Source organism: Cornus florida, unplaced genomic scaffold (genome assembly GCF_030987335.1).
Source record: "Cornus florida cultivar Cherokee Brave unplaced genomic scaffold, ASM3098733v1 CherokeeBrave_3.0.0_Hap2_Chr01, whole genome shotgun sequence".
Taxonomy (NCBI): domain Eukaryota; kingdom Viridiplantae; phylum Streptophyta; class Magnoliopsida; order Cornales; family Cornaceae; genus Cornus; species Cornus florida.
This window is the reverse complement of record NW_026775571.1, coordinates 116282005-116308468: the sequence shown is the minus strand read 5'-3', so window position 1 is coordinate 116308468 and position 26464 is coordinate 116282005. Positions and strand designations below refer to the sequence as shown.

The following is a 26464-nucleotide window of genomic DNA, read 5'->3' as shown; positions in this document are numbered from 1 at the left end:
AACAATTAGTAGATCATGTGTCCTACAGTGGTTGAATGGCAAGGTTCAATGCCAGATTGATGATGGTTCATTAACACCATGTTTTGAAAGTAACATGACATCTCATAAGCAGCCAAACATTTAGAATTGAATTTTTTAAAAAGTTGAAATTTAAATATTAATTTACAATTTGGTCTATTTTAAGACAAATTTGGTCAGTTTAATATATATATAAAATGTAAACAATTTCTAATTGAACCTAGTTAGCAAGTCCATTCACTTGAGTTTTTGAGTCATTGGACTTAATTTTACATATGATACTCAACTTCAGTTACAACTAAAATGACTGGTCGTATTTCATTGTATCTTTTAGATGCAAATGAGTAAGGTGTTGTTTGATTATTGAATTCAGCGTTTAATTTTGAATGTATTTAGTGCTTATTTAATTTAGTTTGTTTGATAACGCATTTGAATATCGCTGTAAACGGTAAGCGCTATTTAAAATGTGATAAAATTTTAAGTGACATAAACATCACTTATCACTGAATGCTGAACGCTTGAAAGTTAAAAAGATATCAAAAAAACATATATATTTTTTAATTATCACTTAAAAACTTTAACACTTAAATTCAAGTCTTAAAATTTTTAATTTTATCAAACAGAGACTAGGTCAATAATTTCGCCTGAATCCTATTTCATTGCATCTAACAGATGTAGATGAATAAATTAAATTGACTATTTTAGGTCTTGCATAGCATGATTCTACAAGAAATTAAGAAAACAAAGACTATGTTGGCTTCAAATTTGGTGTATTTGGAACCACTAGCGGATTCCCACCGACATCGCCAACCCTAATTCCAAGTCTCATATCCCAGTGGACACGCCACTTCGTTACCATAGAAAAAGTTTGATGGATCTCAATCACAACCAGACAAGATGATGTCTGTGAATATAACAACCTACATGTATGGTCTCTCCAACCACCTTGTTAAATGTTAACAAAAAGCAAAAATATTATTTATGTCTCACTCAGCATCCTGTTTTTTAAGAACATAAATAAATAAACTAAAAGAAAAACTCTTTAAAAAAATATTACAGAATTATTGTGCAAATTATTATTATTATTATTTTTATTTTTCCCCTGAATTATTGTACAAAATGAATCATGTGAATTTTACAGTAAAATCTAGGTGATCAATGATTGAACTCAAATAGTCTCATCAATCAACCCGTGTTTATGCTTAGCACAACTCAAATGTACATTATATTAGCCTCTACTCCAACATTTATGACCAATATACAGTACACTTGAACAAGAGAAAAAACAAAGGTAGGACCTCTATCTTGTACTATGTTTTAACTCAATGTTCTTCTTTGCTTCTACCTAAATAACTCAATGGACCAACCTTTTTTTATAATATAGTTTGCGACACTTAGCTAACTTCATATTTTCAGTCGGTTCCAACTCGGATAAAAGAGGAGTGATCAACCTTAAATAGAACATAATAAAAATATGGGATTCATGTCGCCAGAAACACTCTACCAGTAAACAATTCAGAGGTAGTAATCAGAAATCACTGTAGTATTGGCAAATTTGGTTCACATTTCACCAATTCATGTTATGAGATAAAATGAAAAAATACAAGGGGCTTCCATTGGCTATATATATATATATATATATATATATTCAGGAATCATACTGTGGAAATGGATTCCACAAGAGAAGAGAGAACAAGAAGATATTTGGGAGCAAGATTGGAATCAAAGGATGGACATCACTCCCAAGGCGCTTCCTTCTCATCCTCTTCCTCACATATTCTCTCTTCTGCTCTTCACCCCACTGAGCTTCCTCCACTCCCTTGGCAAGAATCAATGGTGGGGGCTGTTGGAATGGGCACTTGGACCTCCATGAGGTCTGTGGGACCCCAAATCTTGAAACCCTTTTGAGGAAGAGAGAGAAGCCCCATCTCAGATGTAGAGAGGGGAAGGTGTTTGGTGATTTAGGGCAGAAGATAGGTGGGTGGTAGTCCCAGTTAAGGTAGCAAGGGAGCTGTGTGGAGATGAAGAATTGAGAGTAGAGGGATTCAGGTGTGTTTGTAGGGTTGATTAGTGTGTGGGTTAGGGCTTGGAGTTTTTGCTCCCACGTTGTTTCCTCCATTTCATTATCATCACCGCCTTTTTGTTTTCTTCTCTGAATTTCTGATGAAGGGAGAGGTCCTTTTGAAGAGATTGAAGGTTGTGGCTGAGGTGTGTCAGTATAAAAGTTAAAACTAATTAGTGACATCCCTTATTTTTATTGAGCACCAATTTATTCCTCCTGGTTGGAAGTTTTTTTGTTCAGGAAATAAAAGAACATACAAAATGCAATAAATATTAAAATCCATTGAACAAATTTTTTTTCTTCTTTTCAAATAATTCTCTGAATTATGTTTTTGACAAATCTCCTCCTAAACTTATTTAAAATCATTGCCATTGTCGCTCTGTGTTGAATACCTATACATAAATAAATAAATAACTCGACCCATTACCTATTTTGACATCAAAATAAAAAGTCAATTTATTTTTATTACTTAAAAAAAAAAAAATTGTATATAACCACCACTAAAACATCTATTTTTTTTCCCTCTCCCTTACCCACTCTTTTCCATCATCCGTCTGATCTACACCATATCCATAAAACTCTGATGTTATGTTGTATAAACCAAATGGGAGAAAAACAAAAGAAAAATAGTGAATATTGTTAACATCCCAAAAGAAAAGAAAAAAAATGAAGAAATGAGTGTTATCATGTTTGGAAATATATATATATATATATATATATTTCCAAACATGATAACACTATATATATATATATATATATATATATATATATATATATTATTTTAATAAATTTCCTACCACTTTTAGACCATGTAATACAGACACGAATACGGACACGGTATATGAACACGATACGATACGAATATGTCGACATGGGTACGGCGTAAACACGGTTACATAATAATATAATTTATTATTATTATAAAATTTTAATTCATTTATAATTTCTATAGTAAGAGTTACTTTGAAATGAATTAGAAAATAAAATTATGTCATTATTGTAATAATTATTATATCATATATATACCATTATTTCACCACTTTGTCATGATAGTATTCATATTATTTTCAACATTACTGGGTAAATTTATGTTAAAAATGTCCTTCGAGGAGTGTCGATGTCCGATACCAGTACAACATACGGCTCTTTTGTAAAAATGTCTGTGCTTCTTAGTTTTTAGATAACCAACCTAGTTTTTAGATAACCAAGCTTTAAATAAAAATAATACGGAGTAATAATAGTCCTATTTCCTATCTATCTATCTTTTATATATAAAATAAAAATAAGGTTAAATGTAAAAACTCCCCCGAAACTATTAGGGTATTGCAAGAAACCCCATGAACTACAAAAAAAACCCCTGAACTATAGTTTTGTTGCAGTTTACCCCATTAGCTTATCGAAAAAGTAAAAGACTATTTTACCCTTGTTATAAAAGGGCACAGTTTCGCCCAACACCTCACTCTCTCTCTACAACCAACCATAAACACTTGCAAGGCCCAAAAAAAAAACAAAACAAAAAATCAGGGCGATGGTGAAGAGTGTTGAGGTGGGAGGAGGAGATGAATCTAGTGGAGGTGGTGGTGCTATTGTGGTGGCGACGGCGAAGGGGGTTGAGGTGGGATGAGGAGATGGATCTAGTGGAGGTAGTGGTGTTGTTGTGGCGGCGGCGGCGAAGGGGGTTGAGGTGGGAGGCGGAGATGGATCTAGTGGAGGGGGTGGTGCTGTTGTGGCAGCGGCGGCTAAGGGGGTTGAGGTGGGAGGCGGAGGTGGGAGGCGGAGGTGGATCTAGTGGAGGTGGTGGTGTTGTTATGGTGGCGGCGGCGGCGAATAGGGTTGTGATCGGAGGAGGAGATGGATCTAGTTTAGGTGGTGGTGTTATTGTGGTGGCGGCGACGAGGGTTGAGGCTAGAGGAGGAGATGGATCGCCATGGACGGCGACGATACCAAAGTCACCATATCTGGCGGCGACACCAATGACGGCGGCGATTCCAGTACCATGGACGGCGACGATTGTCCTGAAAATCTCAGCTTCTCATTTCATATTCAATCCAAAACTTGATTATGACGAATTGCTCCGGTGTATTTTCAGAAACTGAAGGCGGCGGACGATGCGGAGTCGACGCGTTAGATCCATTGGGTTGGGACGAGTTACTAAGCGAGTCGTAACTCGGTGGCAGCTCAAAACCGAAATCATCTTCCTCGTTGCCAGGATCTCGCTGTCGTCATCTCCTGCGCCTGCCCGGCCACAGTCTCTTGCACCGACATACTTGCTGATGTTGGAGGTGGTGTGTATAATATATATATATATATATCTGTGTGTATAACTATCTAATTCCTCTTCGATCAAGCACGATACACCGGTGGCGGCACCAGAGGATATATGTGTGTGTTTGTGTGTATATTATATGTGTAAGGTGGCGGTAATGGTAGTGGCGGAAGTGGGGTGGTGGCAGTGGGTTTGTGGGGTTTCGATTGGGTTTCACAGTGTGTGATGGGTTTGATGGAGAGAAAGTTGGGTTGTGGTTGGTGATGGTGGTGGCGGATGGGTTTGTTTATTGGTTCAATTGGGTTTGTGTACGGGATTGGGGTGGTGGCAATTGACTTGTGTACGACGATGGTGGTCGTAGACAATGGTATTGGGTTATTGGACAATTTGGCATTTTCATATATAGAAGGGCATCATTGTCCAAAAAATTTAGTTTGTCTGTCGCGTGAGAATCACGTGCTCATTTTTTGGACGGCCGGTTACCAAAGAGGGTGATCTGCAACTTTTTTGGCAAGATTCAGGAGGTTTCTTGCATTTTTGATAGTTCAGGGAGTTAGTTGCAAGCTTCTTCATAATTCAGAGAAATTTTTTGCATTTTACCCTAAAAATAACAATAATAATAAAACAACCTTTCCATCCATTCCCTTTATTTTAAAATGAGCCTGAAAAGGTTTTAGACAAGGATATCACATCAAGTTGCACAAGCCAGACAAAAAATAGGTTTGACATCAATCTTTTATTAATTTAGGGGGATTGAACATAGTTTAAAATACAAGGAATCCCTCGAATTCTCAGTTTATTGCGAACAGTCGCCTGACTAAGCAAAGAATCCCTAAACTAGCAAACTTATGAAATTCTCAAAAATGCCCATCAGCGTAGAGATGGCACAGGCTGCATCACCCCTTCCATGGACTCATTCAGAGTGAACTACTATTCTTTTTTCCTTTTCAAACAACCGAAAAAAAAAAAAAAAAAAAAAAGAAAAAGAAAAATTAGAAACCACCCGCACCCACATATCAGGAATTTGTTGGAGCTTTTCAAACAAGAAAATGGGGTCAGAAGAGGTTTGGGTATAGGGTCACATTTTTACAAACCAAGAACTCTACACACTGCACAAGAATGTGCAAACACCTGTGTATTGTTGATCAGAGGATTGAGCACAACTAGTTTTGACAGCCCTGTTGTAATACCTGTATACACTCGAGGGTTGAGAGAACTTTTAAGACTTGAAAATTTTCCTAAATTATCTTGCTGTCTTCCCGATGAAGATGACATTTTGCTACACGTGTGATAACAAAATCTGCAAACACAAGTTGATGAAACTTCATCATGGAAAAACATAGGATGCTTGCAATGTAAATCTGGAGACTCACCCTGCCTGCCTTTTCCCCTCATTTGTGGCCCTCCTCTCAATCAGCCGGAATAGCAAAGAGCTGTGGTGTTTTAATATTCCCTCTAAATTATACACACAAGCAGCCACCAGTGAACCCCCATCTTGAAACGAACAATACTTAATGAATTATCAAAAATGCAACCAGCTTATATTTGATTCCAATGCATCCGTCATTCCTTCAAAATTTATGACATCAATCACTGTAATCTTCAGAAACTTCAGTGTCCACACCTTCGTCCTCATTTCCATCCCCATTTCCATCAGAATAGTCATCCATATCAACATCAACCTCCAAATTTGCATCATCCTCTTCATAACCATTATCATCTTCAGTATCATTCATATCCTCGTCACTCATTCCCATAATATCCGCTGTTCTGTTAGAAGCAACATTGAAACCTGCCTCCCATTTCCCATGCTCATAACTCATCGCATGAGCATCATCATCATCGGATTCAATTTCATCCACATTATAACTATTATTAGCATCCTCAATTTGTAATTTCACACTTTCTTCACCAACCCATTTGTCCCTACCAGAGTTTCCTGGTGATTCCCCAGCATTGCTAGGGCTTTCCATGTCATCCAAATTACATGGCGGGGTCTCTTCCACAGCTCTCTTGTCTGTTCTCCTCCTAACAATTCGGCGACCCCATCCACTTCTCTGTCCACGTGCTTTTCCCTGCTGTCTAAGTACTTGATTTAATGTCCCATAATCTCTAGCATTTTTCCTGCCAGATTCTGGTATAGAACCAGCAGTTTTTTTCTGCCACCGTCCACGGCCGTGACCGCCTCCTCTCCTACGAACTACTTGCTTACAAACAGAGCTGCTGCGTACGCCACCCAGGTCACCCCAGTTATCTTCTTTCATATGTTCTTCCACGTACAACTTTGTTGGTTTAGCCTCTTGCATATTTCCCAATGGAAGCTTCTGTAAATAAAGGAACAAGTTAGAAAAATATGTATTTTAAGAAGACAAGAACGCTGGAGGAACAATCATTTGAGCATAATGTACACAGAGAAGGGGAGTGGAAGGGTGGTGGTTTTCTTGAGGAAAATAACCACAAGTAATAAGAAAGAAACTAAAACTTAACTGTGTAATCTTCTGCTCCCTTGCCATTAGAAACCTCAAGCTGCCTGCCTTTCTGATTGGGTACGTAGGAAATGGACGAATCAAGCTCCAAAAGCCTCAGAGCCACAGCAGCAGTAGTTTGCGGTATCCAAGGAAGTCGAGGAACTGAACCAAGACTATAAGGATCACATACAGACCTTGCAGAGGGCGGACAGGAGCTCAATAACTCCTCCGTTGTCTCAAAGATTGATGATAAAAAATCCCGTTTTACGACACCCTCGAACTGAGTCAAAATCTGCAATATAAATTGTATAACATTCACAACTGCTTCTCAAAAAAATCACAGTAACTAAGATATAAGGCACATTTTTCTTCTTTCACTTCTACCATGGAAGGACCGACCTCACTCATATCAACAATAATAATTGTCAATGGATGACACACCATGTTGAAATACATAAAATCCGTACTGGACTTGACCAGCGTGACAAGGCATTTTAGTATATATATCCACATACAGTACTATCATCATATTCCAACTAGTAACACCCAAACCATATAAAAGAATTGCCTACTTTGCAAAGAAACATTAGCATTCACAAATTATAAATTGCAAGTCCTAGCAATTGACATAAAAATCATATCCCATATACTGAAAACAAAGTCAATTGCTAATGGCTAATGGGGTCAATACTCAGTGTGAACCTCATTAATCAAGGGTGCTGGGAGGAGTGGACAAGATCCAGACCTAACCTTTGGCATAATTTGTGCTAAGTGGCTGCTTCAGGATTCGAGCCCGTGTTATCGAGCTTGACAGCCCAAGCATTTTACTAGTGCACCAAACCATAGACCCTCGTTACCAATAACTCATTGGCATAACAATAATGTAAACAATGCGAGCTTGAATCAAACACAACTCCATCCAAAAATAATTTGGCCATCCTCCCCAATCTAAAGGCCATCAAACTCATACAACTGATTCCCATAGATTAGGTTCAGGACGTAATGAAAATACCAAATGTATGAAAGATGATTAAGAAGTATGGAAACCTGTAGAAGATCCTCAGTGGATGATGAATTGTGCAACTTTATACCCCATGTCATCCTATGGTTTTCTATCCAAGATGATTGTAGAGCCTCGGGCCGAACAGAAACCTGCCAATCTAAAAAATGTAAATATCTAGGGCGAAATTAATCAACACCAACCATTACACAATATCCCAGAAAGCAACACATTAAATTTAACACAAAAATATGAAAGCAAAATATATATTAATAAAAAAAAAAATTTAAAAAAACTTTTAAAAGTAATTTTCCTCATCACCTCCATGAAAGTCAAGAGAGCCTTGAGTAATCTGATCCTCAAAGGATGAGAAGAATCTGAAATATCAGGGTCTACTTTCCTTTTCTCTTCGCATGGGATGACATGTTCTGAAACTCTTAACATGTTATCAAACGTGTCGAATGTCCTATGGCAAGAAGGGCAATGGTTGTTTTCGGATGCATAAGAGTCAAAACAGAATTCACATATTCCCAATAGCGGTCTGCACCTTTTCTTCCCATATGTCATAGCATGTAAAGCTGATGAATTAAAGCATTCTTTCCACATCCACACCTGGAAATCTTGATATCTTTTCAAAGCAGTCTTTCTCTCAGCTTCATTCCTCCCAAGCTCAATTCTAAAAGATGACGATGGCTCCATCGTATCAGATTTTGAACCATATACTGCACTGCTAGGACTATCAGTGCTAACAGCACAAGCAGGACTAGAACCTATTTCAGCAGCGTCATTTCCAACACAACTTCCATTTTGGTCCATTATACTAGCACACTGCAAGTTCATTCGAACATTTTCCTTAAAGGACGTCTCAATTTTTTGCAACATAATGTGCAAATGAGATTCCCTTATTCCACGGGAATCCAAAGATGTCAAAAGAGCATCAAACGTCTGCATTTAGAATAATTAAATGAGACACAGATTAATAACATATGCAAAACATTATAGACATACAATTATGAAGAACGGATATGAAGCGCATATTTGAACTTAATGTAAGCTACTACACCCACAATGACACATGTATGAAGTTCATCATACACCTCATCTTTCTTTTTCTTAATTATTACTCCATAACAAAAGAGAGGAAGTGCGAACAGCAAGAATTAAGAATCTTGCCACTTACAACCATGAACTACTCTTTAAACCTAAGGAAGGAGTTTCGGCAAGAAGGTGTTACCAAGTAAACAATAAAATATATGCATCTTCATATACTCATAAATGAGAAACATGTAATCCTTATTTACTATTATCATAATATTTCCACTTTCAACATTATTACACCAGTGACTAAAAAAAAGAAAAAAATTGTCATTCAAAACATTTTATGTGGTCAACATATATCACAAGAGGTCCAAATCCTTGTTTGGCAAATGTCAATGCCAAACTTATGTGAAGTGTCTTTTGGAGTGTCAGGCAATTATACTTGGAAAAATAGTGATGGTGTACCAAAAATTACTATGCAAGTTGCATTTGCATATTATAGTTCAGTATTATTTAGGATACAATAGCAATGAACGAGGAAGTTTTTTTCCCCTTCCTTTGTGGATTTTTTTTTCAAGTTTAAACTAACGATTTGATGATGGCATGGATTAGTGAGGCTTAATAGACTCTAACTTTTTCCTGGGTTCATCAGTAAAAAAAGAGGCTTTTTTTTTTTTTTTTTTTTTTTTAATAAACATTCAACATATTGTAAAGAACATAATAGAACCATAATAGACTACCTCTTCAGAATCAATAAGTCTCCAATAGCCATCAGGTGATTCAACAAAGATCCTGCCAGAGCCAGTATCATGTTGAGAAGCAGATGCAACAAATTGCCAGTAACGATTACGTCTTCGATCTTGACCAAGTGGCAAGGACCTGTATACATAAGTATCTTCAGCTCTATGGCCAATGTAAGATTTCAATCGTGCACGTGACCTTTCTGCAGTATATCCATTTTGTTGAAGATTAGTAATCTGACCCACAGAGGCATCATGTGCCACCAAGCTCCTTTCAGCAGGCAAAGAATCAAGGTGATTCTGAAAATTGTCTGCCCCAATATAAGGCTCTTCCTTTACTGCAATGCTAAGAGATGCCTCACCATTTTTATTATTAACAACAGGTAATGAGCTTTCACTACCCTCTGCAACAGAATAAGTAACTTTTGTTTCATCCTCATTCCCCATAAAAGAACAATGAAACTTAGTTAGGTTCTCTTCTTTCATGTGCCTTTTATCTAGTTGTGCCTCTGCCCACATTTGCTTCTTCAGAGCATTTGCAGAATCCAAACGATCCTGAAGAATTTCCAATATCAGACAACAGAAGAAGTCAAACAATCATTTAATTTTTTTCTTCCTTTTTAGAAATATGCCATTCAACCATTTATAAAGAAAAGTTACCTCAAGAATAGCACGAATAGAGCTTCCTTCATTTGCAACACCAATTAAGGCAACAAGAGCACTCAGACGCTCCTCAACACAGAGATCAGAATATTCCCCTTCTGTAAGTCCTTGAACCCATGCTTCACCGAATTTGCTTTCATCAATCTCTGTGTCTCCTTTATCAGGATTACTTGCATCAATGCCTTCACAAACCACATCAATAAACTAATCAATTGGAGTACTTGGTATTTTCATCCTTGGAGCCTCTTGTAAAGGAACAACAAATATATAGCACCAAACAAGGAAGAACAATGGAAAATCCTTACCAGCGCTGTCAACCTCATTCTGCAGATTTAATGCATCATCATTGCCAAAATTCTCCTTTTTATCTGCTGAGTATGGGCTAACTCCATTACATTGACTGATGATTTTGTTTGCATCTGATGGAGTACCTAAGTCATCGACTTCAGGACCCTCAGCAACATCACATTCAGAGTCTTCATCTTTTTCAACATCATCCGCATTATCCCCAGGTAGGAATCCATTTTTGTATTTCTGTATTTTCTCTCTGGCTGCTGAAAGTATAACCTCTGCATCAGCAGGATCCTTTCTGAAAGCAGGGCGTACACGATAAGTTGAAGGAGCTGTTCTTTCAAAAAGAATAGTATCCCTTGACAAAGCAACAGAAATAGAGGCTTCTGGTGTCTTGCTTGTTGTTAGGTCCCGAAGTCCAGATTTCTTAAAACAAACAAAAAATGAGTTAGGAAAAGGGTGTATGGTACAAACAGCAATCCAGTACAAATTTATAATTTACCTGAATCTTGTCTGCAAGTTCTAAGACATTTCTGCCCTTGCTTCCCTCAAGACAAAGAACATGATAAGCCGCAAATTTGACTGTTCCAGGCGTCAAACGATGCCTAGATCTGCGCTGAAGAGAAAATCCTTTTTCATGCATTATTGAAACTGCATTTTCAGCTGCTGAACCATTGCGTAGTGTGGAAATTATATCTTCACATCCTTTACCCTACACAAACAAATATTTTTGTGTCATTAAAAATTTGGTTTGGGGGGGGGGGGGGGGGGGGGGGGGGGCGGGGGTGGGGGAATCAATGTTCTTTGTCTGTGGATAATAAACATTAATATCTGAATATACATAAGAATGCTAAAAGTAAACAATATATGATAATGCAAAGCTTCTACATAGTTCAATTTGAAGATAGAATGCCTGTACAAGATTATTATTTGAATCATATTGGATAAAACTCTTTAACATTTCAGGGTGTGAAGATTATTCAATCTGAATACATCTTAAATAATAAATTTTTGAAGAGACAGAGAAGCATCAAGGAAGACAATCAGCTCGATAGTCAAGTCTGTCTTACCACGGAATGACTCAAATATCAAACAGTTTCTGCTTTCTAATAGATATAACTGATAATAATGCATTTGAAGAAAATCAATTATACCCAGCCAATTCAAAAATGTTTGTCTTTGTATACATTCCTAAACAGATACTTTATATAAATGACGTCAGCCAAAATACTCTTACGAAAGTAATAGAGAAATTAAGTCAAACTGCAACATCTCAGACAGAAGATCTAACAGGTGTCGACTGGTGAGACCACTAATATTGATCAGAACTTTGCACAGAATAATTGACATCTACCACAGATAATCAATTCCAAAATCTCTTAAACAGCATATTTAGCACTATTATGATTATCCTTCAACTTTTATACAAACTAAAACACTGGAAAAGAAAACCATTACTTAGTGGTGGTCCCACCCACACGGACTGCTGAGATAGGAAGACTAGAAACACAACAAAACATATAAGATACGAATTTCAGGAGATCGTAAACATCTGATATTGCTATGTAATTTGATACGAATATTCATTGGCATACATTATATATATAAATCCAACCCAGTAAAAACTACTTGGCAGTCCATAGTTCCAGACACAAATATATGCTGAACATTACTAGATCCTAGTCTTAGTAATGTAATGAATGAGATTTGCCAAGAAAAAGAAAGCAATAAATGCTATAGATACAAGAAGGAAAATAATAAAATGAATCACCTCATCATCATCAAAATGTGCCTGTTCAATGCTCTTTTTCTTCAATTGCGGCCCATACCCTGCAGATAACGCAAATTGTCGAAATATTTCTGGCCATGTCAATGGATTTAAGTGGTTCCGCCAGTTACTTATGTCAAAACCCCAAAGATATGCCTGACACAGAAAGTCAAAACCAACAGAAAATTGAGCGTCACAAAGGAAAGTGTTTGGCCAAAAGCTGTGATTACAAAATTACATGTATCTAAAGCAGAGGTTACCCCTTCAACAATCTTTGGATGTCCACCATCAGGATTAACAGCATTATACTGATTTGTTCCTAACCCGGTGGAGGGTGATCTTGCAACATCTTCGATATCTTTTATGATCAACTTCAGAAGAGTAATGTGTATCTCCCCCAACAACCTTGAATCCTGAAGAATTAATGTGACAATATGAATTACCAAAAAAGAGACAGGAACAGGAAAGAGAATCAGATAAGTCTGTAGATAATTTAAAGCAAAGACCTCGAAGAGAACTCACATAGTCATGAAACGCTTGAACAAGTTCATCAAGAGTAAAAGGCCAAAGCTGAAGAATGTCAGCAAAAGTATTACAGAATCTCCAAACCTGAGAAAAAAAAAAAAATCATAATGCCAAGCATTAGAGAGAGAGAGAGAGAGAGAGAGGGAAACAATATTAACTAATCTTGTCTCCTGAATGAAACAAAACAAACATGAGAGCATCACATTCAGAACTTAATGATATTTAAATTAAGAAAACACACTCACAATTGAGTCAGATTAACCAGATATGTCATTTCCAGCATTAACCATATAGATGCACTATATATGGGCAAATACATAATAGATCAAGTGAATGAAACTTAAACATTTTTAACTACCGAAAAGAAAAAATTAAAACTTTTTGCAGTTTCAACTTGGATAGTTGGATAATATCCACCATTATTCAGCTTTAAATGAACCCACAAACTTCTTCTTTTTTTTTTGATAAGTAAAAATCTATTAGAAAAGTGTTCAAAAGGGGAACGCGTCCCTAATACAAAAAACGAAAGTGGAACCTAAGGAACCCACAAACTTCTACCCATGGAGATGCATGTATAATCTATACATGCGTTCATGTTAACAGCAAGAGCTAAACGTGTAGCCAAATCAGTTAACGTATACTTCCAACATCATAAAAGTATTATCTATCAGCTGACCCACAAAACAGAAGAAAGTTTTGCAAGAGCTATACATGTAGCCAAATCAGTTGACGTATGCTTCCAACATTATAAAAGTATTATCCATCAGGTTACCCACAAACAGTAGAAAGTTTTACATTAAGTTTGCATTAAAAGAACTCGAAGGAAAGTGTCTCCTTAAAATTTAGAATTACTATTAGTTGAAAATGAAAATTTACTTGTAGAACGATTTATTAGGAAACCTTTACAACGAGCAACAAATAACACCTTGTACATGAGATGCTCTCTTGTAATACTTTTCCACATTCAGTTTCCCATCCATCAAAAAAATGAAAAATAAGCAAGTAAACAAGGAGATGAGGACATACCATGAGCAGGTTCCCGATATTTTCCTCTGAATTGATCCAGGGTTGAATTGCAAATGGCTTTTTCAATTGCACAGACTTGGGTGGGAATGCACACAAAAGATCTGAAGCACAAAATTTCTGTTTCAGCTATTTGAAAGATTTCAGTTTAATTGTAGCAGACAAGAAAACAAGAAAAAGTATAAATACAAGAGATAAGATACAATCTTTTTGACAAATTAATTACCCAACATGTACGATGTCAAACCGATTCCTTAAAAAGTACAAGTAAATGAGTAAGAAAAGCTCATGATTGCATTAAGAAACCAGATAATAGGGATGTAAGAGACAATTCAATAGGACCGGATTACTCAATGGATCTGGATCCCGTAAAAATCCAACAAAATCGAGTCCTTGTGAAATTCCTATATGACTGCAAAATTGTGGACTCCGAGTTGATTCCCAGTACTAACAACTAAACTGTACAATCGTATAATGTGATTCTTATTTCTCATATATATATATATATATATATATATTTTATAAGGACTTGACACTCAAGTAATATTATTAAACAACCAATACCCAATCGAAATCTTAAAAGAGGAAATCATGTCATAATTTTTATTTTTTTAACTTTGCAATTATTTTTCAAGCCTATTTCAAACCAAAAATTATTTTAACTAACTTAGGCCATTCAATCTCTCATTTGACTAGCATGAGCTTGTTGTTCCTTTTCTTTACATTTCATTTTTTGGTTGTTTATTTTTCCATGATATGTGATAATATAGAGAACCATAATTTTTTTTATAACACCGTTTCAAGCCATTAAATTCGACTGTCCCACCCGTCTCTAAAAGTCACTGAGTTCACTTCAACCAATCAATTTATCTAAACAAATCTTAATATTCACACTTGCTCTCTTCCCCATGTTCATGAACCTTTTTTTTTTATTTTATATATATATGTTTCATATCTAATATAATATGAAATCACAGTTAATGCTATGCAAATTAAATGATTTTTATGCTTTTCTTTTTCTTTTTTCTTTTTTCTTTTTATTTATTTATTTATTTTGTCGTGTGCGTGACTTTGTGACGGTTATTACCCGAACATTATTTGGAAGACATGTTAAGAGTTCCAACTGTTCGCCTTAATTTCTCCACATCTTTCATGAATATTTGACTTGGTCGTCTTTACAATTCTTAAGTTGTACAAATATTAATATCTTTCTCAATTTGTAGGATCAATGACTCACGATCCGGTCCTACAAACTAATTCTAATCCCCTGTCAATCCACTATAAGATCCCAATTTCAAAAACCTTGCTGAATGGAGAAGTTTAAGTCCAACTTTGCCACCTACTATTTCAAATCCTAGATAATTGTTAACTCTTCAACAACTTTTTTCCAAAACTCCCAAGTGGTGGAAGTTGACAGTAGCCACCTCCATGGCTCCATCATCTTGATTCACAAGGTTACTATATAGATATGTGTAACCTGCTCAGACATCTCCCCTCATATCCATATAGCTTATAACATGATTCACGTCTATAGCAATATATACCTTGCAATGCAATATATGTGCTGTACATCCCAAGTTCCCATCTATGAAATGATAATGTTTTAACACAAAATACACACACCATACTTGCATTCAATATAGCACCATATTTTCTGGTATATCCGTGATATTATATAAATCTTAAGTAAATAGCAAATTGCATCTCGTCATATCTGATATATTGATCGACATGTTTGCACTATTTGTGATTTTTTATTTTATTTCACGATTCAGATTAAAAATAGAAAGTTCTTACTGGAATATATCAAATAATGTCTACCTCTGAATGACTCGAGGTTTTGCAAAGTGTCGTGGTCAAGAGAAATTATTGAGGGTAACCCTTTGCTCGAAGCAGCCAATTCCATCAGTTCCAACCGTTCATCTTCAATTAGCTCCATAGATTCTCTAGCAATTTTGCGTGCTGTTGCCCTCTCAACAGCTGCTTTAAGTCTTGCTGCTTCCCTCTCTTGTCGAAGCTCCTCCTTTTGCCGCCTTCTCTCAGCCTGGACAAGCAAAGGAAAAAGATAAAGGGAGAGGGAGCGGGGGGAAAGAGGATTTAATTATTGCATACCGCAAGACTATAATAACATAATATTTAGGTTCTCAAACTTACTCTTAAAGACTCCCTCTGTAAGAACTTCTCTCTCCGTTCAATTTCACGTCTTTCCTCACGCTGATTTCTTTCCTCCAATCGCTGCCTTTCACGCATCATCTTTTCTTCTTCCTTCCGCCTTTCACGGTCTTGCTTCTCCATTTCTTTCCTCATCTGCTCTTCTCTCTTTAGAACAAAAAAGAAGGGGGAGATTCAAAATATCAGTTGCCAAGAAAATATTCTTTTTTCCTTGTTTGGGAAATTCACAATAAGCTTCAGAGATGCATAGATTAAACCTTTCTTCTCAAATTATCTTGTTTCTGGAGTTCTTTCTGGATCTTCTTTTCATAAGCTTCAACTTTCCTCTCCGTTCCAGTTTCAACACTCTGCAAGAAGCAACTAAACATTATTATTTCAGGCAAAAAAAAATCTCTGATAAAATGCATCCACTATTTTAGGGTACCTTGCGTTTTCTCTCGATCCTCAACACATCTTCTTTGTTGGAGATTCGTCCATCAGATGAGGCATTTGAATTTTCTGGCCCCAAAACTGGGTGAGAAGTAACTGGAGCATCCGCTTGACTGTTTGCAAGAGAATCCCTTTGTGGAATACTGTCATAAATCCTTGTAGGTGCTGCAAAGTTTTCTCTGTGCAACCGTTTATTTCCATACAAAAATAATGGAGTTTTGGCACAGCGAGCATCAACAGGCAAGTCATAGGAGTGATATGGGATACGTCTTCCATATGCATCAAATTTGACACTGGACTCATCAGGAAGGAACTCATATTCATGGACAACCCTCTTTGCATCCTGGAAGATAAAAGGTAACTTCAAGCAATTAAAACAAGTGGCCTAGGGAAATAGAAGATTTATTTTTAGTAAGAGTTATATCCTTTAAAAATATGACAATATAAACATCAGAAAAGATAAAACCACCAAAATCTAATAAAAATATATCAAATCCTATTTAACATTTTTGCTATAGTTTTATACCCTCCACCCCTTTCAAATGAGACTAATTAATTAAACATCTGATCAATGAGTGTAGAATGCCCGGGTATATTTTGAAATAAAATATCTGTAAAAAGAAAACAAAAGACGAACTTCAATTGGCTCTGCATCGTGTTGCTCAAATAAATTGCCCTCATACGGACGCCTAGATTGGCCCAGCTGCTCTGCCGTCACTGCTCCACAAGCAATACCAAAAAAAGTTAGAACAACCTTTGCCATACAAGAAATTCAAATCCTAATTAGTTAGCAACCCACATTAGCCAGGAAAGATTTATGCCACATGCTAACAATGTAACAGCTAGGAAATTGCAAACAACTTGAGCAAGGAATGACAAAAAAATCCCCCCTATGATATTCGATTTCTAAATCATCAATGAGTTCAGATCAAAAAACAGGACCTTGAAGACAAATATTTCAGCAGCGAGCACAATCAAAACCACAATTTGTCTCATCATGAGGATTAAGGAAACAATAAGCATTTAAATTGAGATCTCTCAAACATACAAATATTACAATAATTACAAATAAGGCCAACCCAGTTGGAGATGTATGATGAAACAATAGATTATACAAGCAAAATCCTCAATTTAATGTTTTCAAGCAACTGAAAAAAAAAAATACACTAAAATGCAAACCATAATCTTCTAGCAGCACTTACATAAAAAGCATTTGCCTGTTTTCACATGACCCGAAAAGGACAAAGGAGGACAACCATATAAGAAAGCCTCCATAGAAACAAAAAAAAAAAAGGCTGCTACTCCAATTTTGTTTATACTTTATACACAAATAAATATACTAAAAACATGGAATAGAAGAACCAAGAGGACCAAATTAAAACAAAAAAGGAAGAAGAAGAGAAGAAACTTGAAAGGTATTTAAGAACAAATAAAGAATCCGAGGTTGTAAGAACATCAATTTATCATCTAAAAAACTTCATCATGCCATAAATACCTATAGGCATCCCGAATGCACCAGGTGGCGGTTCATCAAACTCCATCCCAAGAATTGGACCATCTTCCCTCAATGGCTCACCCAACTGCGCCTCCACACAAGCTATCACTGTGTGCTCCATTACCGACCGTGGTGACTCATAATACCTTCGCGCCATTGGCACATCATCATCCCCATAATCAAACTGACTCGAGCCCGACCCCGACCCCGACCCCGACCCCGACCCCGACCCATGATCGCTACCCCTCTCAGCCACCATCAATTCCGGTCTAGGAGAATCCATTGAACCCGTCGCCTCCACCCGCAGCTTCTTCGCCGCCGCATCCTTCTTATCCTTCAACCTTCTGTGACAAAACCACATCTGCAATTGCCGGTCCGTTAACCCCAATTTCTCCGATAGCTCCGCCCTCGTCGACTCCGACGGATATGTTTCCACTGACCAAACAACAAAACCAGAAACAATCAATCGAGACCTTATAAATACATTCATAAAACATATATAGATATATAGATATTGAATACAGAAACATATATATGATATACAAAATTATACATACGGGCGTATGTTTTCTCGAGGGTTTCCAACTGGAAAGGAGTCTTCATCTGACGCTTGGGCTTCTTCTGTCCATCAGATGGACTGCTGTTGTTTCTATTGTTCTCTCCTTCTGAAACAGCCTCCATTGAAGATCAACAAACCCTAGAAATCGAAAAGCACAGAAAACTAGGGCTTCTGCAAATCACATATATAATATAATCTCTCCCTCTATCTGTGTCGTGACATCGAAGACACCAAACATGCGAGAAGTTGATTTAGAATTTAGGCTACTTACCAAAAAATAAATAAAAACGAAAAGATGTAGTAGAATTTAGCGAATGATACGAGATATATAATATATAAATATAAATATATATACGCAATGTGTAAATATAGAGAGAGAAACAATTATCAAGAGAAAAGAAAACAAGAGAAAAAAATACAAAATTATGATGAGGAACAAACGAACATTCCCTTTTGGTTTTGGTTTTGGTTGTGCTTGTGGTTTCCATGTTATTGTTATTATTGTTTATTTTTTACTTTCTATTTTGTGGAGTAGTGTTGAAAAATGTTACTCCGCAATGAATTATACACGTCTTTGTGTTGTTCTGTGTTTTTTGTGTGTGCGTGTGTGTGTGTGTTTGATTTTGTTGTGCGGTTTTGGTTGGTCGGTTGGACCTTTTTTCTTTCTACGTTGTTTTGGGTTGAATCAATTGAAATCTTGTGTTTTGTGGTTTGGAATCTTCTGGTGCGGCGATCGGTTTCAAGTTTAGGGGTTTTATGTTTTGTGGGTTCCACATTTTTGCCTTTTATAGGACTGGGCTGGACTGGACTTGCACCTCTTTTCTTTGAGTTGGGCTAGCTGGTTCTGTAACATACATTTTTTAAACAGTGATGGGTAAGAATGAATGAGTCCAGATTTTGATTGATTTACTTTAGATGAAAAACAGACGACCTCCTCCCATTTTCCCTTTTTTTTATGAGACAAAGTATTGACGTCACGAGCGTGTTTCAATTTTTTTTTAAAATACTTCTATTGTTGATTTTACAATAATATCCTTTAATATGATATTATCATATTTAATAATAATTACTTTATTAAAGAATGTGTGTAATTATTGTTATAAAAAATAAAATGAATAAAATTGTCTAATAAAAAAGAGTTACCTAAAATATTCAACCTCTATTCCCAACGCAGTTTTATAACCTTCATTCAAATGCTCTACTGAACTAAATTTGGTAACCATTAAAAGCGCTTATAATGGTTACCAAACACATCAAAATACAATTTTTCAAAATAAAAATGTTTTTAAAGAGTAGAGAAACAATCCCAAATGGGCTCCGCTTCTAAATTCTAGTCTTTAAATATAAAGGTTATTTGAGTCATTTTACCCCCAACAAAACCTTAACTATTTTGCTAAAAAAAAAATACCCATGTCCTCTTTTTCACTCTCTCTCCATTCCCAACTTAAAGCATGGAATTTTAGTAATAAAAAATATATATATGTTGGAAGGTGGATAAGTAAAAATTTCCACCACACATATATAACTAAAAACTAATAAATGAGATGTGATTGTATAATTTATATGAATATACACATACAGATATGGAAAAATATATATTACCTTGGCAGTAGCGTACCTCCAGGTATCCAATAAATTCTCATGCAGAGATAAAAAAAAAAAAAAAAAAACTAAAAAATTCCATCTTTGGAGATAATAGTGAACCTAATGACTAATGAGAAGATATTGGTATCTTCAAACAATAAAAATGTATTATTCAATTAAAGTTGTCTAAGATATTTATAAAAAATATTTTTAACAAATTAATATAATGCATTTTTATTGAATGAGTATACCAATAACGTCATATGCACGACCCATTCAATATTTAAAGAGGGGGGAAGGGGGCGCATTGATGCAGAAAAAAGATGAACTACTTGCTAAGAAATTTTTTAAAAAATAAATTAAAGCATATTTTCTTCTATCATTAATGTCTAAATGTCAAATTTTATTGCCTGTCTTCTACATTTTTGCATCCTGAAAAAGGTGATAACATGATCATCAAGCCGCCCATAAAAAATTAATACAAAAAAATAAAAGAATAAAATGTAAACTCTGAACCTACATACTCGTGTAGTGTCTTTCCTTGTCTTTATATCGATTTGTCCTATCATATCTTTCTATTGCTTATGAATCATTTACATTATTTATGCAACAACTTTGCATTCCTTATGAAACTACATACATCGTTATTACGATGTACTAGTAATACAGTACCAACAAAAAGATTCCCTCCACCAGGAGGGGATCCTGATTCCACAGCATTACCCTCTCTTTGAAAGAGCTTCCTCTGTGTGATTAAAAAAAAGAAAAAGAAAAAAAGAGCTTCCTCTGTCTCGTTAAAAATTCTCAAATTTTCTCTTCCCTCGTTCTTAGCACTTGTGACATTCGCTACCTCGGATTGGAAGCATGAAAATGTATATGAATTTTTTTTTTACTCAATTTCATTTTTATTATTACTACATCAAGTAGTCCTGATACAACCTGTCCCAGAATAAATATACCATTCACAGAGTTTATCCTCACAAATCCTGTGCACTCCCTTCAGAGTTCAGAGTTTGTGATCATAAAAGTTGGTCACAATAGACAGGAGTGATACATTATTCGAGTCTTTTCCCAGTACTTGACACATTATTCCGATAAATATGAGTTGATTCGTGACTGCAAATAAGCAATTGCTTGTACTCTAAATCGAATAAAACTGATTGAAGAATGATTAAACAAATGATAGAGAAATACTCAATTGGTCATTTCCGACATTGAAAACAAAATCTACAGCATGCCTTCCACATCCTTGCGATGTTTTCCCGTCACGCTGCTTTCATTTGCTGGAAAAAGAAAAGAAAATAGAAGAGCTCATATTAAATGGATAACTAACTGCTGCTCCAGTGATGATCCATATATAATTTTTTTAGACTGTTTACTTTATATTTAAAAAGAATGAATATAACTGCATCATTGTTAAAACAATAATAGAAAAATAAGAAATGCCATTTTAATAATATCCTATAATGAACTTAAACTATGCAATATAATGATATATCATTTCAAATTTTACAAAGTGCAACATGGTATCATTTTAAATGTAAATGGATCGATTTTGATTGCTTGAAAGACAACTATTAGTAACACAAATCTTCAGATCAAAGGCTCTATTTGGCAAACTTTGCTAAATGGGCAAGATCATTAAAACAAGCATTAGACCAATCGGTTCTTAGGCTAAGGCCAAATATTATCTGTTCACTCCAATATGGACGAATGCTGATAAAAGAAACTACCATTAGATCACACATGCTGCAAATATAACACAAACTGAGGAGCTTAAATCTACATGGTCACCTCTGTTTTCTATTTTTTTAAGAATTTAAATCAAATTAATGCACTTTAAGTTGTATGTTATGAAATTGGACTCACTCTTTTCTCTTCTTCTATCTTGGCCTTGATGAAGGAGTAAATAGCCACTCCAGCAATTGCAATGCTTGTTCCTATGCCTGTTTGTGTTGATATCTTGTTACCTGCAGAGATTGAATTGTTAGATATCTGGGAGTAATAATATTTTGGCAAAAGAAATCCAGAAGACGTGGTAAAGCTGAGATGTATATATACCGAAGACAATGATTGAGAAGCCAATCACAAACACACGTTTCAACACATTGCCAACTGCATGTGTAAGAGGTGCCACTCTCTCAAGGGTGTTGGTTGCTAACTGAGAAGCCAAAACGCAAAAAAAATATTTGGTCATCTTAATGACAATAAAGGTACCATGGTACACCACGTACATCAAATCAGTAATATTAGTAGTGATGGAATCAGTAATTTGCGTAACTAGATGGATTTTGCTATTTTCTGGGGCTAAGTCCTGAAGGATTGAAATGAATTGAACTGTCACTTTGAGTTACTAAAAGAAGAAAAAGTCGATTTACCTGATTATATAGGTGGTAGAACATTCCCACCCAAAAGAGATCTGAGACGAACTTTGTTAGACCCACTTTAGAAATTGCATCACTAAATCCATGCTTCATAAGTTGAGGTCCCTCAAACTGTATAATCATAATTCATACATGGAAAAACAAGAAAATGGGACAAAGATTTAAATAATAAAAATTGAAATTCCATTGGTGTTCTAGTCTAGTCTTACTCACAATGAGGGCAGGTGGAATACAGACAAAGAGGGCTATAATGGAAATGTAGGCATACAAATTAGTGCTATCCATATCAGTCTGTGAAAGAAGCAGCAGCCATCAGAAAGAGACAAGCAATTTATCAAAAGTAATGGCATCATTGTAGTTTATTCAAGATAGAACAATTAATAGTAGCACATAATCACCATCGCTTTCTTTGAATATATGCTCCTGTAAGTGAAGGAGATGTTGGAAATCATAGCACTGATGAAACCCGTCCAGTTGAAAGACAGCTCAGTCAGTGATGCCATTGACACACCTGCATTCAGTTTGTCAAAACATGCTCTAATAATGTAACACTGTGACAAGTTAAGTACCTTTTTTTTTTTGCATATATAACTGTCACAATCTACGCCAAAATTATATTTTAGATTTTTTCTTTTTCTTTTTCATTTCTGCCTTAATCACAAATTTCATTATTTAAAACTGAGTGAAAGATACTTGTGCTCTTTTTCATTTCTGCATTAATCATAAATTTCATTATTTAGAACTGAATGAAAGATACTTGTGCTCTTTTTCATTTCTTCATTAATCATAAATTTCATTATTTAAAACTGAATGAAAGATACTTTGTGCTTCAGTTTACCATATCTTATAGTTAAATAGGTAATTGCGGTTTGAATTCTAAATTCATACATACTTACAGGCATAAATAAGAAAAACAACCACAAACAGAAAGAGGTGCTTACCAAGGACAACTGGAGCTAGTGATAGCCACAAAGTCAAGGGTATTTGTTGACCAAGTATGAATTGGGAAGCAGCAGCATTGAAGAAAGGCTCGAGGGCTGACTCAAAATGAAACAAATGAGAATGACTTAGATTCACGGATTATGTGCTCTTAACAGTCATATGCTCTTTAAGCATAGAGGCAATATCGACTTAAAGTTCTCCAAAATAGCATAGAGTACTGTAAGCCACCTTTGATTGTGTGGGTAAATGAGACTGCAACTGCGGCAAATGAGACATTACTGGTCACGTGGCCTAATGCGTGGCACACAGCGACAGGGATGAGCAGCTTTAGAATGTTTGAGTCAATAGGCTACATAGACAGTCACTGACGTATCAATTCGTAAGGGTGGCAAAAATCATCACAACAAAGGGAAATGATATGGAGCGCTATTAATCAAGATTAACTGTTGATATAATTCCAGGAAACAATCGAGACCCAATAGGTTATATGTTCATCCAAATTGATAAGATAATGGAGAAATGTGATTAGTATTAAGAAATCATAGTTGTGAGAATTTCTGGTAGGCATAAGACCTGTTATCAGCAATGGTTATATATCATACTACTACATTACTGAATTACACATATATGATCGAAATTTTGCATCAAAGACGCATTAATTATATGCTCATAAATACACACTGCAAATTTGAGAGTAACAAAACTACACATATATCTAGTCTTGCCTTATACCACCTAGCATTAAGTTCATTAACGAGACCAGAGAAGATAATGACCCTTTTTACACGCGTGCGATATAACAAGGAAACAGTTCTTGAAAGTTAGATAGAGACTCCAATAAATAAGTATTGAAGGAAACTTGGATGTTTTGAGTTAGTTCACTGCACACACGCTGCACAAAGTGTTCTACATTCAAAATTAGAAAAATTCAATCAATTACTAGCTTTGAGTTAATGGGCTTTGAGCGTTCAACTTACAGCGCGCTTCGGAAGGCCCACGGCCCAGCTCACCAAACAATACACCACCCCAACAAACAAATGAACAACTGATACAAAACTGCACACACAAACTAACATTCATCACCATCATGCTAAATTACGCCCAACTATAAACAAAATTTCTACCCTACACTAACAAAAAGCAGCATTAGTTTATCCAAAATTCTTGTTTGTTAAAAAAATAATAATCCAGTAAAAAAAAAAAAATCAGAGTCCAAATCCTCTACAGCAAAACAAAGATCACACAGACATAATGTTTCATAGTGTTGTTTTTAAGAAAACTATCACATTAAATATTAAAGACTTAAAGTACTTACTAGGGGTAAGGGAAGTAATTGTATATCTTCTTGTTGATGATGTTAAAGATGACGTTAAGAAAGTACCTGCAAAAGGAAATATTAGTAGAGTAAATTTCGATGTTAAATACTGGTTTGACTATTTGACCGCAATTAAGCAGGTGAAACCACGGCGCAGTTTGGAGGTGTCACGTGACCTACCACATGAAGAAGAAAAAACCGGTGACAAGAGCCGGGTACTTCTCTAAAAACCCAATCGGAGCTACCTTACCGTCCCTGCAAAAAATCAGGTCAGATCAAAACACAAAACGGATTAGCACGGTCACTGAAATGGATCGGACTACCCGAATAGAACTGAGGAAACGGACCTCACCCGGTGGAATCACTGGCACTGCCCTCGGACGGCGACGACGCGGCGGCGAGGACGGGTCTTAGAATCTCGCGCTTCGTCGCTGGAGAGTTCTGGATGAGTGTAGCTGGCCGGAGCTGCCTTCCCCATGTGACGTTCGCGCCATCACCGACGGCTTTGATGGGTCTAGAGGCGGCGAAGTAAGCGGTACTGAGCCTTGTGGGCTTTCTAATCCGGGGAATGCCGGAGATGGTGTTGGCGCCGGAGAGTACTCGGGACTCCATTATTTTTAGAGCGAGAAATTAGAGAGAGAAAGAGTAGGATATGTGATGTCGTCTAGTGGCTACATTGAGCTCTCATATTCGTGGAAAACAGAGGGAGTTATTGAATTATCATGCGCTGATGGTGATATCTTGCACCTGGAGAGCATGGGAACCGTTTGAGTGGTGGTCAGGTGACGAGACGAACGGAACGGACCCAACGGTTGATAAAACCTGTGGTTGTGTTTTTTTGTTTGGAACGATATGGTACATCGCGGGCCATGATAGAATAGAATATTCATTGCTAATGATGCGTGGCGACAAAGATCCTGATCCGACAGTAATGCTTTCGTTGTTTTCTACCGTATGTCATTATTTGTTTTATTATTTATGGTAATAAAAATAATAAAGTAATTTTTTTGTCAAATTTTAAATTATTTATTTCTACAAAAATAAGAAGATAGTTCAATTTGTTCCCGGAGTCAGATGATTTACTGAATAGCTCCACTCGGGCTCCTTTTATAGGGTTAGTAAGATAGACGTAATAAATTAATTTTTTTGTCAAATTTTAAATTATTTATTTCTACTAAAATACGAAGATGTTCAATTTTTTTTTGTTTTTTGATATATCATATTAGACAATATTAGTGAGGCACACACATTCATATACAATATTTGAGAATGATTTTTAAAATAAATAACAATAAACAACTCGATTCAACATTTTCAGTTCTCTCATAAATAGTAAGTGGTATGAGGTCTGTTATCTTCTTTTTTTATTTTTTTTTAAGAAAAAGAATGGAAGAACATAATTCATTCAACTTGTGTGTGTATTGTGTGTGTGTGTGTATATATATTATGATTTTGTTAGTACATAACCTTTTTTCTAGTTGGTGGTTTGGTATGGGCTTTATGACTGTGAGGTCCATCTTATCCTGAAGTGAGGTTTTTGTCCAATCCATTTGCCACTGTAATCCTAAACCCTTATCACTCTGTTCCTCTTATCACTTTGTTTCACACCACTACCATAATTAACATTTAGATATAAATAAAAACATCCACGCAAGAGCTGAAGTGGTAAAAAGTGTGGTATTGTCCAAGTGATTTGGCTTGTTGTTTTTTTGAATTCGGAAG

General features: G+C 35.9%; 3 protein-coding genes across 3 annotated transcripts; all 3 read right to left on the bottom strand.

Moving 5' to 3' along the window:
- Positions 1 to 1540: 1540 nt before the first annotated feature.
- On the bottom strand, positions 1541 to 2234 carry LOC132316120 (uncharacterized). Its single transcript, XM_059814631.1, has one exon. It carries the CDS (start codon positions 2135 to 2137, stop codon positions 1667 to 1669), a length of 471 nt encoding a protein of 156 aa, XP_059670614.1. The 5' UTR covers positions 2138 to 2234; the 3' UTR covers positions 1541 to 1666.
- Positions 2235 to 5063: 2829 nt separating this feature from the next.
- On the bottom strand, positions 5064 to 20144 carry LOC132316099 (homeobox-DDT domain protein RLT1). The gene is made up of 19 exons (XM_059814615.1): positions 18516 to 20144; positions 17959 to 18393; positions 17101 to 17180; positions 16459 to 16806; positions 16292 to 16381; positions 16017 to 16181; positions 15684 to 15906; positions 13866 to 13966; positions 12837 to 12923; positions 12575 to 12727; positions 12318 to 12470; positions 11049 to 11258; positions 10561 to 10972; positions 10253 to 10437; positions 9593 to 10147; positions 8136 to 8759; positions 7862 to 7966; positions 6834 to 7106; positions 5064 to 6670 (listed from the first exon to the last, which is right to left on the bottom strand). Exons 1-19 carry the CDS (start codon positions 18637 to 18639, stop codon positions 5933 to 5935), a joined length of 5061 nt encoding a protein of 1686 aa, XP_059670598.1. The 5' UTR covers positions 18640 to 20144; the 3' UTR covers positions 5064 to 5932.
- An 897-nt stretch (positions 20145 to 21041) lies between these two features.
- On the bottom strand, positions 21042 to 25438 carry LOC132316109 (triose phosphate/phosphate translocator, chloroplastic-like). Its single transcript, XM_059814623.1, has 12 exons — positions 25095 to 25438; positions 24923 to 24997; positions 24743 to 24808; positions 24405 to 24483; positions 23656 to 23776; positions 23427 to 23522; positions 22884 to 22996; positions 22699 to 22776; positions 22480 to 22596; positions 22163 to 22262; positions 21971 to 22071; positions 21042 to 21384 (listed from the first exon to the last, which is right to left on the bottom strand). The coding sequence occupies exons 1-12, from the start codon at positions 25352 to 25354 to the stop codon at positions 21367 to 21369; spliced, it is 1224 nt and encodes a 407-aa protein (XP_059670606.1). The 5' UTR covers positions 25355 to 25438; the 3' UTR covers positions 21042 to 21366.
- Between the last annotated feature and the right edge of the window lie 1026 nt (positions 25439 to 26464).

Coding starts and splice junctions, on each gene's coding strand:
- LOC132316120 (XM_059814631.1), bottom strand. CDS start 2,137: ATGGAGGAAACAACGTGGGAGCAAAAACTCCAAGCCCTAACCCACACA.
- LOC132316099 (XM_059814615.1), bottom strand. CDS start 18,639: ATGGAGGCTGTTTCAGAAGGAGAGAACAATAGAAACAACAGCAGTCCA. Junction 12,728..12,836: donor TTCAAGCGTTTCATGACTAT/GTGAGTTCTCTT, acceptor TTAATTCTTCAG/GATTCAAGGTTGTTGGGGGA. Junction 10,973..11,048: donor AACTTGCAGACAAGATTCAG/GTAAATTATAAA, acceptor GTTTGTTTTAAG/AAATCTGGACTTCGGGACCT.
- LOC132316109 (XM_059814623.1), bottom strand. CDS start 25,354: ATGGAGTCCCGAGTACTCTCCGGCGCCAACACCATCTCCGGCATTCCC. Junction 23,777..24,404: donor TGGGCCTTCCGAAGCGCGCT/GTAAGTTGAACG, acceptor CTGTCTATGTAG/CCTATTGACTCAAACATTCT. Junction 23,523..23,655: donor ATTTACCCACACAATCAAAG/GTGGCTTACAGT, acceptor ATTTTGAGTCAG/CCCTCGAGCCTTTCTTCAAT.